The sequence below is a fragment of the Blastomyces dermatitidis genome, assembly GCF_000003525.1.
Source record: "Blastomyces dermatitidis ER-3 genomic scaffold supercont1.7, whole genome shotgun sequence".
Classification (NCBI taxonomy): Eukaryota; Fungi; Ascomycota; class Eurotiomycetes; order Onygenales; family Ajellomycetaceae; genus Blastomyces; species Blastomyces dermatitidis.
The window spans coordinates 1,055,387-1,069,255 of NW_025544780.1; the positions used below are offsets into that span (position 1 = coordinate 1,055,387).

At 40.1% G+C, this 13,869-nt stretch overlaps 7 protein-coding genes across 7 annotated transcripts; 4 read left to right on the forward strand and 3 right to left on the reverse strand.

Moving 5' to 3' along the window:
* Positions 1 to 538: 538 nt before the first annotated feature.
* On the reverse strand, positions 539 to 661 carry BDCG_17365 (uncharacterized protein; the record flags this gene model as incomplete). Its single annotated transcript, XM_045426502.1, has 1 exon — positions 539 to 661. The coding sequence occupies one exon, from the start codon at positions 659 to 661 to the stop codon at positions 539 to 541; it is 123 nt and encodes a 40-aa protein (XP_045281797.1).
* A 1,560-nt stretch (positions 662 to 2,221) lies between these two features.
* BDCG_17366 (uncharacterized protein) lies at positions 2,222 to 2,563 on the forward strand (the record flags this gene model as incomplete). The annotated part of the gene is made up of 2 exons (XM_045426503.1): positions 2,222 to 2,228; positions 2,343 to 2,563. 2 exons carry the CDS (start codon positions 2,222 to 2,224, stop codon positions 2,561 to 2,563), a joined length of 228 nt encoding a protein of 75 aa, XP_045281798.1.
* Positions 2,564 to 2,565: 2 nt separating this feature from the next.
* Positions 2,566 to 3,146, forward strand: BDCG_17367 (uncharacterized protein; the record flags this gene model as incomplete). Its single annotated transcript, XM_045426504.1, has 3 exons — positions 2,566 to 2,682; positions 2,733 to 2,775; positions 3,022 to 3,146. 3 exons carry the CDS (start codon positions 2,566 to 2,568, stop codon positions 3,144 to 3,146), a joined length of 285 nt encoding a protein of 94 aa, XP_045281799.1.
* A 1,348-nt stretch (positions 3,147 to 4,494) lies between these two features.
* BDCG_17368 (uncharacterized protein) lies at positions 4,495 to 5,196 on the forward strand (the record flags this gene model as incomplete). Its single annotated transcript, XM_045426505.1, has 1 exon — positions 4,495 to 5,196. The coding sequence occupies one exon, from the start codon at positions 4,495 to 4,497 to the stop codon at positions 5,194 to 5,196; it is 702 nt and encodes a 233-aa protein (XP_045281800.1).
* An 850-nt stretch (positions 5,197 to 6,046) lies between these two features.
* Positions 6,047 to 6,577, forward strand: BDCG_17369 (uncharacterized protein; the record flags this gene model as incomplete). Its single annotated transcript, XM_045426506.1, has 2 exons — positions 6,047 to 6,091; positions 6,254 to 6,577. 2 exons carry the CDS (start codon positions 6,047 to 6,049, stop codon positions 6,575 to 6,577), a joined length of 369 nt encoding a protein of 122 aa, XP_045281801.1.
* A 313-nt stretch (positions 6,578 to 6,890) lies between these two features.
* On the reverse strand, positions 6,891 to 9,072 carry BDCG_06681 (uncharacterized protein). Its single transcript, XM_045422433.1, has one exon. The coding sequence runs from the start codon at positions 8,875 to 8,877 to the stop codon at positions 7,747 to 7,749; it is 1,131 nt and encodes a 376-aa protein (XP_045278073.1). The 5' UTR covers positions 8,878 to 9,072; the 3' UTR covers positions 6,891 to 7,746.
* Positions 9,073 to 12,929: 3,857 nt separating this feature from the next.
* BDCG_17370 (uncharacterized protein) lies at positions 12,930 to 13,169 on the reverse strand (the record flags this gene model as incomplete). The annotated part of the gene is made up of 1 exon (XM_045426507.1): positions 12,930 to 13,169. The coding sequence occupies one exon, from the start codon at positions 13,167 to 13,169 to the stop codon at positions 12,930 to 12,932; it is 240 nt and encodes a 79-aa protein (XP_045281802.1).
* Positions 13,170 to 13,869: the final 700 nt, after the last annotated feature.

Below are 13,869 nucleotides of genomic sequence, written 5' to 3' on the forward strand. Positions count from 1 at the left end.
CTGTCCCCTGATGATGTCAAGAAGTCCTGTGCTGTTTCAACGCCATCTTGATGTTTAATATTCGGCGACGTGTCACTGAATATAATGATGGAACATGTGTTACAATCGGCGACACGTGACACGGGTGGAATGGTGGATCCACGGTGTAATCACCGTAAATTAACCCTACGTTCTTCCCCTATGGTATTATAGTGGTGGGTCATGTGATCAAGTGGGATCGCTAACCGCAACGGCCGTAAGGGCCAACAGGTTGCATAGAAATTTTATTAATAAGAACTTTAGTGTGTAGTTAACTATTAGCAATATTATATTTTCGCCTAAAAATAGCTTCAAGATTGTAACTTCAGGCGCTAAATATAGGCGGTCATCGCGGGGAGACCTTCAACCTAGATTTTTAGTTACATTTGAGCTTAACTGGAGGTGGAAATTTGTCTACCTCTACCTCTACCTTGACCTAAAGCCCCCCCTCCCCCCACAAAGCTGGCGAGGGTATGGCTTTTACTCTTCTGTCAGCCGTGGCAACGTTTTGTCTCGCATATCAAATCGATATCCTTTGTGAGGTCTTATATCCATGCTCGTCGGACCGGGTTTCCCAGCATCGTCTCGCCAGTGCCGGCCAAAAGTATCCCATGGATGATCCTCGGACAGCCCCTACAGCCATTCTTCCAAAAATATCTTCCAGCGTGGCTCCATGACCGTCTCGATGTCGTGAAACATGGCTGGGAGTTCCGCAGAAAACGCGAGTTCCATGATCGGCTGGGGAATATTTTTGCCGTTGTTAACCCTGACGAAGGCACGATTTGGCAAGTTGGCCTTCGCGACGTGGGAAAAAGGAGCAAAGGCGGGTTTTCTAACTGTAAAATAGGATAGCGGATCCGGTCATTGTGCACTCCGTACTGCAGAGGAAAAATGATTTCTTGCAAGCACCTGTTGTTGCTCGGTTGCTTGGATTTGTTCGGGCCGAATGTGTTTTGTGTAAGTTTTTGTTCCTTTGTACTTTTCTCTGCTCTAGTCTATTAACAAAGATTGCATGGCAGATGAACAGCAATGAATGGTAGATCACCCGGCAGCTCAAGCTCTGGTGTGCACTTTGACTTGCTAAAATAATTCCCCAGGAAGCATCACTGTTGAATGTTCTCTGCGAACCTGGACGAGCGCATCAGCAAAACTGTCTGGAGAGAAAGCCTCCACCAGGCCAGTGACATGGTAAAATATATGTTGAAGAATCTAGGAAACTAGACGTGGGATGAGATGCTCTGGTGCACTGAGGGGATTGATGCTGTTGTGGCATACTGCCTCTTTGTGGAGGGGGATACCTGCTGACTGCCGCACAACAAGAGATCTAACCGCCCAGGTTCTTCAGAAGAGGGTCTGTGTGGAGATGCACATTCCTCTGCCTCCCAGCCAGAGGGAGATTGTATCTGAGATGGTAATGAAGGATCATCGGCCACTCTACAGAGTACTGCTTCATCTGTCTGGATAAGTTCTCTACCCATGGTGGGGTGACCAAGCACCTCACCTTGAATGAAAACATCTGCAGTGGATCAGGCCTGGGGACACAGTCAGGTGTCCGCGGCTGCAATGTGGTCCTTGAGAGCAAGATGGAACCCTAGAGCCACGCATACTTCGTCCATAGCACGGTGAGCCCAGACCACCCGTAGCCATCCAGGTTATCTCTTATCTCGATCTGCAAACACCGCCCCGCGTCCCCATTCCCGCCCGGTTGGAACGCGTCCATCACACCATAATCCCTCTGTATGTTTTAATGATCTCTGTTTCTACCCTATTAGGAGCCTATACACGTAGAAATGTCAATTAGATGAACCATAGCCCTCCATTGTTTCTAATACGTTCACTGCAAAGAATCTATCTATAAATCTAAATCATATCTGGAAACAATTCTGAGTGCGAATTAAAGCTCCTCGCTGGGATTAACAGGGAGCTAGACTTAAAGATTCATGGACATACATACCATTCAAGGAAATTGCTAGAGGAGCTTTCCTTGTTAGAGAGAGATCTCAGAGCACTAGACCAGAAATAGCAAATCCATATGGATCAAATATCAGTTTTCCTAGTAAAGTTTTCACTCTGCAAAGAATCCTTCAACCAGGTCCAGTGAAAAAAGGACCATCAGTTACCACTTGTAAAAATTGCAATAAAATTGTTCCTTGAAATCATAGAGGGAAAAGATGGCGTTGTCAACTCTACCATAAGTTGAAAGATGAAAGGTAAGTTATATATGTAAAATTGAATTCTACCCGTGCCACCAAAAGAAGGTTCAAGGTTCTCGCAGCAACCTATTTTGGTGTAACTAGTGGCTTCCAGAACTAACTATCCCGCAGGATTAAAGTGCCAACCACCGTTGTCCATCCTGCATCCTGGGGTGTTCAGCGGTACCTCTGGATGCGAATGGAATGGGTGGAACAAGCTCAAGATTGCCGTTGTCATCCACTCTTTGGAAGACGACCAATTCACGATCTGTAAGAAGAAAACCGTGTTGAGAATTGTGCTGTCTCATACAACTACCAGTTGGCCTGGGTCAGTGCTTGGCGATACTGGGTAATGATGGAGTTTAACAATATCAAATCTTCCGAAATTATTTTCAAGGAAAAGCTTTTTGCTTCCGATTATTCCGTGATATTCCTTGTCATGGTTAGTGGCCGTATATGTGTCATGAAGGTGGTAAGTCAGATCCCCCATATATCCCTGCGTGCTGATGCTGATGGTGACAGCATCACGGTCGAGGGCCACGACGGTACTACGAGCCAAAAGATCGTGAGTTGGATATCCATGTGCTTGAGTCCGCCGCACCCAACACACATCCATTCTTAATCTCATTATCTCTACTGCAGCAAGCCGATTGTGCAAAAGGGAAACTTGATGAAGCATACCTTTTCTACTGCACTTGATCGAATCCAACCGTGTCACGCGTGAATAACGAAAAAGCCCACCCTCATCAGTTTGGTCCCGACAACAGGAGTCTCGTTCATGCCACATAGTCCTTCCAGTAACATTTTATAGTACACTGGCACGGCCCTACGGCACGACTGAATGACTATCCACCACATTTATCACTTGTGTATCGTCATGAGAAGGGACCGATGGACACGCTGGTGGAACATCTGATGGCGAGGATAATGTGGTGACTAACATGGATAGTCTATGTGAGGCAGGACATGATCAAAAACCCTCCTGAACCATTTCACACTGTGCTAATGGTGAGCAAATTATGGAAAGAGGAACAAGAGAGTGGAGGACTAGCAGTTTATGAATTGTTTGTCTATGTACATGCCAGAAACACTCAATGCAGATGCTTTGTTTGCTATCATTCCTACGAGGATGGATGGAACATCTGTAACTTGTTTTGACTGGGGGATCTAGAGTCTAGTGATGATGTTCCAGAAGTAAGCTCTGTGCCAGCACATTGTCTCATGGTCTCAGAAGATGGTGTAATCAAACTTTTCACATAAAATAGGCATGATTGACTCACGATTCTCACTGTCCAGCACGAAAAGAGTGGCAGTGGCCCTACATGGCTAATATATGTCTCGGGGAAGAAATAGAGGGATGCTGGCGTTTCCCTCCATGAAAATATGGCGGGCTGCCCTGTCGAGGAATGGAGGATGCTGGCCCATGCCTCTGTGAAGAATAGGAGATATAAAGCTGGCCATGACTGAGCCATGTTCTTTCTAAAGAATAGGGGAAGCTGGGGCACGCTCTTTCTGAAAAATAGAGAATGGGGATTATTCCCCCAAGAGTAGAGCTAGCCATGACTGGGCCCTTCCTGGGAAAAATAACATGGCATGTTATAATATAAAATATATATTATTCTATAAAGAATTTAATAGAGAATTTATGTGGTGTACGCCCAGATGCCTATAGCGAAAAGGATATATATTCATGTGACTCCATGTCTATTCTTCTAAAAGATAGGGGGCGAACGCCTTTATATATAGATATATATATATACAGAGTACACGTGTACGTGTTTACAATAAACAGTGGCCAAGTGGAAGGAGCATTCGCGGGAATAGCAGAAGAAGGAGCAGGGGTGGAGCGAGAGCTCCAAGTGAAGAAAGGGCGGAAGCACTCCTCCATATGAAGAAGGGGCGGATTCCCACCACAATTTAAATAATAATAATTATTATATAAAGAGATATATGGTGAATTTTAAAAATAGTAATGAGTTGATACAAGAGGTTCGTCCGCAACGTCATAGATGTTGAATATAATTCCTCAAGGGTTCGGCTCTACATGGTGGTAATTTGGCGACTGAGCTGGGTGCAATGTCGCAGTCACATCTCTAGCATCGCTGTGTTGTTTCTCTGTTGTAATGATTCGCCGCCCACCTGGGCAAATAATTGGTTCTTGTTCATGATTGTAATGGCTGTGAAATAATAATAAATGAATTGCTAAAAATACGTGGAAGGGAGAAAAGTAAATGGTTTAAAAAGAAGAGTTGAGAAAACCAGATTCTCCAGGTTTTCACTCCAGATGCAGGCCAAGAGAGCATCACGATCACAACCACCATCGCCAGCCTCGAACAATCGAAAACGGATGATCAAGTTGCATGAACCTTGGGGAAAGGAAGTAAAGGGGCGCAGCTCCATGTCACGGAGGTACAGAATGAATATCCCCCCTAGCCTTCGGGGGCGTGGGCATGATGCCCAGTGTGGCTGGCGAAGCCCTCACACAGGCACCCCCAGGCCTGCTACACCACCAACGACCACCGGAACCCCCTTGCCTGGCACCGAGAGCCCAGGAACTCTACAGGGGCAACTGACCACTCCCTCAATGGAGCTTGAAGCTGGGCTCCGCACGGGCACCACCGTGGCGCCTTCCCGGGTGCTCATGAAGCCCAGAAAGAGGCACACGCCCTGGAAACCCTATGAAGTCCCTGGAAGCCTCAGAGGGAAACTTCTCACCCCCTTCAGAGAGGAAATTAAAGCCAACCTCAAGTCATATGCCTCAGGCCTAGAGCAGGCTCTGAGAGCGGAATTCGAAGTCCTTAGAAGCGAGATTGGTACATCCATGGAAGCCCTTGAGGGGCGCCTCTCAGCCTTTGAAACTCAAGCCAACACTCAGTTGGAAGCTCTAGAGGCCAAGCTGGCCCTCTTTGACCCCCGAGACCTCCCTTCTGAGCAGCGAAAACCCCCCAGGCGCCCGCAGCACCCCCAATGGCGTCTTCTCGCCTAGGACGGGCTGCGCGCCAAGACAATGCACAGACCACCAAGCGGAGCCGCTAGCGCAGGGCTCAGCGGAGCTGTACCCCCCCAAACTACGGGTGTCAGGACCACCCCCAGGGCTCCTCTCAGTGCAGCCTAGATGGGCAGACATAGCGATAGCAGAGTGACTGGAAGAGAGATAGTAATAAGCACCGGGCCTCCAAGAAGGCGTCTGGAGGTGCTCAGTCAGACACTGGCAGGCCTGCTGATCTTAAGCCTGCTAAGGGGGGGAATAAGGAGGACCGGAGGCTTATCTTTAGGCGTTCAGAGCCCAAGACCTCCCCTAAGATCCCAAGAGTGATAACCATCCGCCGGGCGAACATTGCAACTGGAAGACCTGTAGGATATATAGGAAGCCTACTGAACCATGCGTACAGGACGTGGAATTGACCTGCCTGGTGTAGACCATCAAAACAACTCACAAATGAAGCACTGAACCCCTGAGCCATGTGGCCAGGGAGAAGACAGAGCGGGAATATTCCCAACCCCCGAACAACCCTGAATGACTAAACAGACGGCAGCGAGTCCTTCACAACAGGCAATGGGGATACTGAGGACAGTACGACCCTGGAGCACCAGTCAAAGCTTGCCATGCAGCTTGAACTGGCTCGATTACAGCTTAGAATAGCAGGGCTTTAGAAGGGAAACCAACCTTCTCAACATTGCTTTGTGCAGGATAAAGAGAAGGACAAAGATTCTACAGGTATACCAGACGGAAGGTTGACCCAACCTCTGAGGTTGGATTCCATGAGACTACCAAGTCAATCCGGTGACGAACAACCTTACCCGGCACACCAGCATACACGCCATGGGGAGAGGGCATGTTGCTTGAAGCAAAGCAGGCTGATATCGATCATATCATTGAGGTACGACGAGCTAGAAAATCCATATAGACTACCAAACGCACATGATGGGAGGCTTTCTTGGGGTGATTCTTCAATGGGATCCTCAGCCCCGGATCCTGACCGCTGCTGGATGGCCCTACGTTATACCAAGCCATCAGCTGGGGATGCCACTCAGCGCTCCAGGGACCCAATTCAGCCAGCCCAACCACCACCGTCACCAACAAAGAAGCCCGTATTAGGGGCTTAGCCTTCCTGAATACCCCCGGCGATGGAGTCCCTAGGCAGCTACCGGGGGTACAAGCTCATGCCCTAATAACACCAGAGCGGGTTGATAAGGCTCTGTTTGGTCAGAGCACTAAGAAGGCCCCAGGAATGACAGGCTCAATTTTAAGGGTCTTCAGCGGCTCTGGGGTTTTGACTCGGAGTGCCTGGTGGCCATTGCCAGGCAATGCTTCCGCCTGGGAGCTCACGCGGACGCCTGGAAGGTTGCCAGGCGTATACTACTGAGAAATGCCCGACAGGCTAATGCCTAGAGGGTAGTCAGCCTACTCAGCTGCCTGGGCAAGATTGCTGAGAAACTCGCAGCAAGCCTTATAGCCCCTGTGGACTACATCCATCTTCACCAATTCTTGATCCAGCTATGGATTTTGAGAGCGTCCTAGAAAACCGCGTTACAATGATCCTAGGCAAGGGTCAGATGGTATTTTTGAAGGGATGCAATGTCGTTAGCCGTAGGAGATGATACTAAGCTGTACATTACTCAAGGGAAAGTTATTACTCGAGAGAGCTGAACAGAGCATTGCATGCGGCGGGTAGTATAGGTTGCATTCTGGTATATAACTTTCTTTTAATTCATATACCTACTGATAATAATATCATGTATTGGGTCATGCATTGAGTCCTGTATATTGTCACTGTGTGATCCTATGAGACGAACTAAGATTTGCTTATTGAAAACAGGCTTTACTGTAGTTTGAGCAATGGAAAGGATAATATAATATGGATCAAGGGACAGTTATGTAACGCTAATTAATATCATAGTTATAGAATCACAACACCCTCTTTTCAAGCAGAGAGGAATATTATTACATGCTGCAAAATCATATCTTGATCGTGGAGCTCTTCCTTTCCTCTCCCCTGCTTCCTTTCTTTTATACTGACACTAGGCGCTAGTTTGAGTGGATGGTAGGGAAATTCGATGATGATTTAGGTCTGGATTTGATCGAGTGTAGGGTAGAGGATTTGAGAACTCAAAGAGTTGATGATAGAGACCTCTCATAGTTTATTTCTTAGTCTCTTATCTGGCATAACTAGGTGATGATGGTTCCTGTGAGGATTCCTTAGGTATAATCAGTTAATAACGAGATTTAGATTCTATTGATGTCAAGACTTGACGCAAAGAAGTAAAAGAGACTGAGAAAGAAATAAGAGTACGGTCCACCATCCCTGCGCGATCTCCTTTCTTGCATAAAACGCCTGTAGCCCGTCAGAGTAGTCAGCGAAGGGCTTTCGTCCTTCCACTCGGCAGCCCGGGATCAGATCCGCGGACATCTACTGATGATGTAACGTAGACCCTGTGCATATCCCCTCATTCATATCTTTTGCTGTAGCTGAATGCTGAACCGCGTCTTCTTAAAAATACAGCATCCAAAATCACAGGCGAGGGTGAAAATAGGTTACCAGCGGCGCCGTTCCTTGACCAGATCAGTTTTCCAGTTTTCCCCATAGACCTCTTCCCAAATTTCCGAGATCTCTTGTGCAATCTCATCACTAATATCTTTCCATGAAGCATCACCATTTAAGTGGGTCGCGGTGACTATATCGAGTGCGTGGCCAGCCCAAACCCCTCGATGCATCTCTTTTCCCTGAATCAATGAATAATCGGATGTTGACCAGCAAGTCTTATAGAGGATAACTTCACCGTACCCTAGTGTATCGATAAACGGGCCTTTAATGTACTTCTCATCTAATGCAACTGCTGAGGGTCGAACAAACTCATGCGTTGTCAGATTTCTGAGAACCCATTCCTCATTGCATGGATAGTAACTCTGTGGCGTTGGATGTGCCACTTGAACTATATCTATCGGACTAGGGTGTTTGTGGCGAAGATCGAGGGCGAGGCCGAATAGATCGTGCGGAAAACTCGATGTGACTTCAGTGATGCCGGTGTATCGAGCGTCAGCAATGTCATACAAATTGACAGGTTTACCAGCCAGCTCCTCCGCCAGTTTGTCGCCCAGCTCGATCTCTAATTCTTCAAATTCCAGGCCCTCATCCAATTCATTCAATTCGTTTGAGGACAGCATGCCGTCAGGATGCTGGGCATTGCCACCGGATCCGCTGTCCTGACCCACACAAATGACTGGAATTCCCGCCCAAACACCCAAGTAGCCGGAAAAATGTTTTGCGATTACCGGTCTCACGAGGGTCCATAGCCTCCGACAGCTAAGACCACAAAGAAAGACATCTTCCACGTCCAAGAAGTTGAGAATATGGTAATGGATCTCGGTGGGAAGCTGAATGAGGATAGATCCAGATTCAGTTGTGCACGCCGGAGCACGGGTCAATGGCATAATAACAGGAAGACAGTCTGGGTCAAGTCGCCTTTTCTGAGGAATAGTTTTCCCTGGGTTGGGTAGGACTGTTCTGTGACTGTTCTTCCCGTCATAAGATTGGGGGATAATGGGTGTCGCAAAAAGGGAAACAAGAGAGGATGCAGATCCATTGAACAGGTCCTCACCAGGTCTGCAATTCCAACTTAGCTTTTCGCGACGACGAGGTGCAATGAGGCAAAAGTCCTGTCCCATTTTCAAGTTTGTTGAAGGGGGCTTTGAGGTGAGTTTAAGTAATCAAAATATCTGAATTATAACCAGCTTTTCCTTGAGTTTATGTGCATCTGCATCGGCAAAGTTTTCAGATACCTTCTCAGATAATCTTGATGATGAGAGAGAGAGAGAGAAGCTCCAAGTTTTCTGGTTCTATTTTGCCTATTTTGTCCACGGGTGTGTACGACCGCTGAGAAAAGTTCGTATAAGTAAACCACGCGACCTCGTTATGTAAGCAGACCTCACTAGTTTGTTGAAACGTCTATTATTATTTACAAGCATCAAACGCTCGCTTACGCTCGCTTTGCTGCTTGCGCAGCCCCCTACCACTTCCACCCTTCTACCCCTACCCCCCTTACCACCCCTTCCACCCCTTCCACCCCCTACCCCCTCTACCACCACCACCGCCCCTACCGCCCCGCAGCCCCCTCTACTACTTCCACTCTCTACCTCTCTCTTATCACCCCGACCACCTCTATCACCCTAATCACTCTCTTCCACCCTGTATCACCTTCATCATCATTATCAGATTAATCAGAGCTGTACAGGCTGCGCCGCTGCAGAGCCAGCTTTTCAATCTCATCTGAATTCAAAGAAGTGTATATGACATCACATGAGATCATGTTACAGAGCATTTGATAAAATGAACATAGTGAAGAGCATAAGAAATGTAAGTACTGTAGAGAATGTATGAAAGAAGCAGAATAAAAAAAAGAATGAAGATTTGAAGATTGATCTGAGCTGTATGAGTCAGAGCATTTAAATATTTTTGATAGAATGTAGACTGGCCGCCGGGACCATGAATTTCACATTTGATCCCATTTGATCTGATCTCATACATTTCTTGGCATGAGTCCCATCAGGACCAAGCCTTAAAAAAATCTGAAAATGGACCATTTCTGAGAGAAATGACATGAAAAATGACCAGATTTAATTCAAGAACAGTGAAATGAGAGTAATTTTTCAGAATAAACTATGAAAGATGATTATTCTTTCAAAATCAGAATAAGACTGAGACTGAAAATTAAAATCAGTCTTATTTAATTTATTCAGTGATTACTTATATAATCAGAATTTAATAATAATTATTAATAATACTCATGAAATAACTAAATATATTCTTATATAAGTTTATTCTTTACTTTCTTATAAAAACTACACTTCTCTAATATACTATGATCAGAGATATTAAACTGTCTGATAATTTCATATTTTATAATTATAAGTTTCTTAATTATTTCTTCTTATAATTGTTCTCAGTAATAGTGATAAATATTTTAACTTGAGTTGAACTTTTACTTTATTCTTATCTCTATCAATGAAATTATCAGAATATTATATATTATCAGTATAATAGTTAAATATATACTCTTAATAATTTTTTATAACTCTAGAATTAATTTAATATATAAATTCATTGAATCATCTTAAAGATAGTAGTCAAATTCAGTTTTATAAATATATAGTTTTATCTGATTTTCAGTTACAATTAATGTATATAAGTTCTGTTTCAAAGTTAGTATTATAGTTCTATATAATATAAAGTATTATCAAAGATTATTACTTACTAGAGAATTGTATTTCACTGTCTTTATATTTTAAATATCTACTTATTTAAATCTCTGATAGTTAGCATTGTAGTAGTCTCAGACTAATTTAATATATAAGTCTTATTTCTTCTCTGTTCAATCTTGAGAAGTGTAGATATTAACTTAATAGAAGAGATCTAGTAAAGCTGTTATAGTATAGTACTCTGTAAAAGATTATTCTATTTTACTGTAGTAATATACTAGTTTATTTCTTATAGTAATAATAGTCTGCACTATAGTATTATTTCAGACTGAATTTCTTTTTAAGTGATTCAACTGCTTCTTAAGATAAGTAAATAAACTATTATATATTTATCAGACTGACTGCAGTATTAATATATAAGTGATTAAGACTGTCTTTATTATTTTATAAAACTGAAACAGTAAATTAATTATATATTTCAACTGAGTTTACTTCATATTAAAAAGTTTTAATATCTGAATCTTTTTTTAATCAGAGTGTTGCACTTAATAATTAATTATCTGACATAATTGAAGAGTCTGAATAGTTATCTTATATATTGAACTTCACTGTGTTCTAATATTCTGTATCATATTCAGTGATGTGACTGATTTATTTATTTATTAAATATTATGAAATTATTATTATTATTTAGAAGAGATATAAATTATATTAGTAATGTTTTAAATCTATGATATTTAAATTATTAGTCAATCAATTCAAAATTAATAGTAGTATTATTAAAAAGCATTATCAAAAAGTAATATTAAAAAGTATTATTAAAAAATATTATCTTTTATAAAGTGAATGTAAAAGTTACTTAAGTAATCACTTTCATCTCATTCTCATCTCAAGAATCAGCTATCTCATTATTCTTTATCTTGATATTAAGATTCTTTATCAGTGTTTATATTATAAGTTGAATTATATAAACAATATAGAGAATATAATCTTGTTTATTATTTCAGAAATACAAAGTTAATTTTTATTTTAAGCTCTTTATTATAGTGTAGTTATTCACAGTATTATCAGTTATAATTGTAAGAAGACTGAGACTAATATCTTAATAGTTATTTTTAATCACAGTTATTAATATCTCTATTATATAATTCTCAGTATGACTACTGATCAATGATTCAAATTCAATTAATATCTCTTAATAAGTTCAGTTCTTATCAATGTAATAACATGTAACTCTTATAAATGTAAGATTATTTATACTAGTTTATATATTTACTGTGAGAGATACTCTTTAATAATTCTTCAACTCTGATTCTAGATATTGTATATTAACTTTGTAGTATATCTTGAGATTGAACTGAAGACAGAATTGATGTGAAATATAAAGATTTGAATTAAGTATTTGAAGAAGTATTCAGAATTTGAGATTTTCAATTAATTGAAGAGAAAGATTCAGAGATATATATATATAAAGTAATTATTCATGAAAGTTATCAGATAAGAGCTGTGAAATCAGAGTACTGATATAAGGTTGTTTTCACATAATTTTCTTTAAATTAGAAAGTTAGTGTTATTAAAAATTATTATCTGATAGAGTAACTTATCAGCTCAGTAGTAATTTTCTGATTATTTTTCTTTTATTATCTGCATTCTGATGACTTCAGATATCAGAAAATTTCTTCAAGACTATAATCAGTTTATGATGAATATTTCTGAATAAAGTTATAGTAATTATAGCAGAGAGATAACTCTTCAGTAATCTGTAATACAATCTGTTAATAATTATTTCATAGTTCATCTCAATATTTGTGTTGAGTTTTTCATAAATTTCATGACCTGAAATCAGATATGAAGAATGAAGTGATTATTTATTATAATTAAAAGAGAGCATTCTATATTGAATTGTAAATAATATAGACTTTATAATTCACAGTGATTTCTTAAAGAGTTTATGAATCTTCAATAGAAGTAAAAGAAGTGAAAGAAGTGAATTCAGAAGATATGATAATAATTTAAGAAAGATGATAATTTATTTTCAATAACTAATCACTGATATGTGTAAGAAGAATTAATATAAGAGAAAATAATCTTATTTCTTAGCTTAGTTATAATTTTAGTACTAACTCAGATTGAATATCATTGATATATAAAAGTAAATAAATAATCTTGATTAATCTCTGTTATATTTCTTGAAATATATTAATATTATGAAAGAGAGTATTACTAAATTATATTATCAGATGATATTATTAAAAATATATTAATATTATAAATATCAATATTGAAAAAATGTTAATACTTATATATTATAGTGATTTGTGAATCATGATAGTTAAATATATATATATATATATATATTGTTTCTGACTTGATTACAACTTGTACAATAATTTTTAAAAACTCAAAATTAATTTCAATTATTAATAATTATGAACTTACAACTAACTAATATAAAAAGAAAAAAACTTTTTCTACTTATCATCTTTCTTCTCTTTCTCATTCTTCTTATCATTCTTTATAATTCACTTCTTATTCTTCTTCTTCTTCTTCTTCTTCTCATCTGAGATGATAATCATCTTAAAATCTTTCTCTGCTGCCTTCTCAGAGAAGAGTTCTTGCTGCTCTCTCTCAGTCAGATCAATCTGTATCTTAAAATCCTGCATTTTCTGATCTGCTGTCTCAGGTTCTATCTCAGCAGTAAGCAGATTGACATACTCAGAGAGCAGAGCTGTCTTCTCAATATTCTGAATTATGAAGTACATTCAAGACCTGAATAAGACCTCAATTTTCTTCTTCTCTGTCAGCTTCTGCTAATTAATTAGAGAACAGAAGTGTTATTAAAAATCATTATCTCTTAATAAATAAAAAACTTATCAGTTTTGACTTCTTTATCTCTCACTTTAATACTCTCTCAATCTTCTTCTATCACTGCTTATTTACAGTAACACTCTTCTTCTCTGTCTCTCTCTTCATCTTAATCTTAAATCATTCTCAGAACTTCTTCTGATCTCACTGCTACTGTATAAGACTCTTCACTGTCTTCTTCTTCAATCTCTCACAGACAGTGTCATCTGCATTATTTCTATACTTAGTTCAGTCTAAATCTATCAGAAGTGTTACTTAAAATTGTTATTATTCTACTCTTTTACAGAGCCTCTTCAAGATATTATAATGTGTCTTATAATCTGTCTCTTCTCACTTAAATACCTTCTTCTTCTCTCTCTTCAATCTGTGACAGTGCTCATGCACCTTGATGGTCCGCAGAACCGCAGAATATTTGAAGAGAGATGATATGATTGATTTTAATAAGTGTTGAAGAGAGATGAAAGCAGAAGAGACAGTCAGAAATGATATAATAATAATAATAATAATAATAATAATAATAATGATAATGATGATAATAATGATAATGATAATAATAATAATGATGATAATAATGATGATAATAATGATAATAATGAA

What these genes read in the sequence shown, in the direction of transcription:
- BDCG_06681 (XM_045422433.1), bottom strand. Translation starts at nt 8,877, where the DNA reads ATGGGACAGGACTTTTGCCTCATTGCACCTCGTCGTCGCGAAAAGCTA.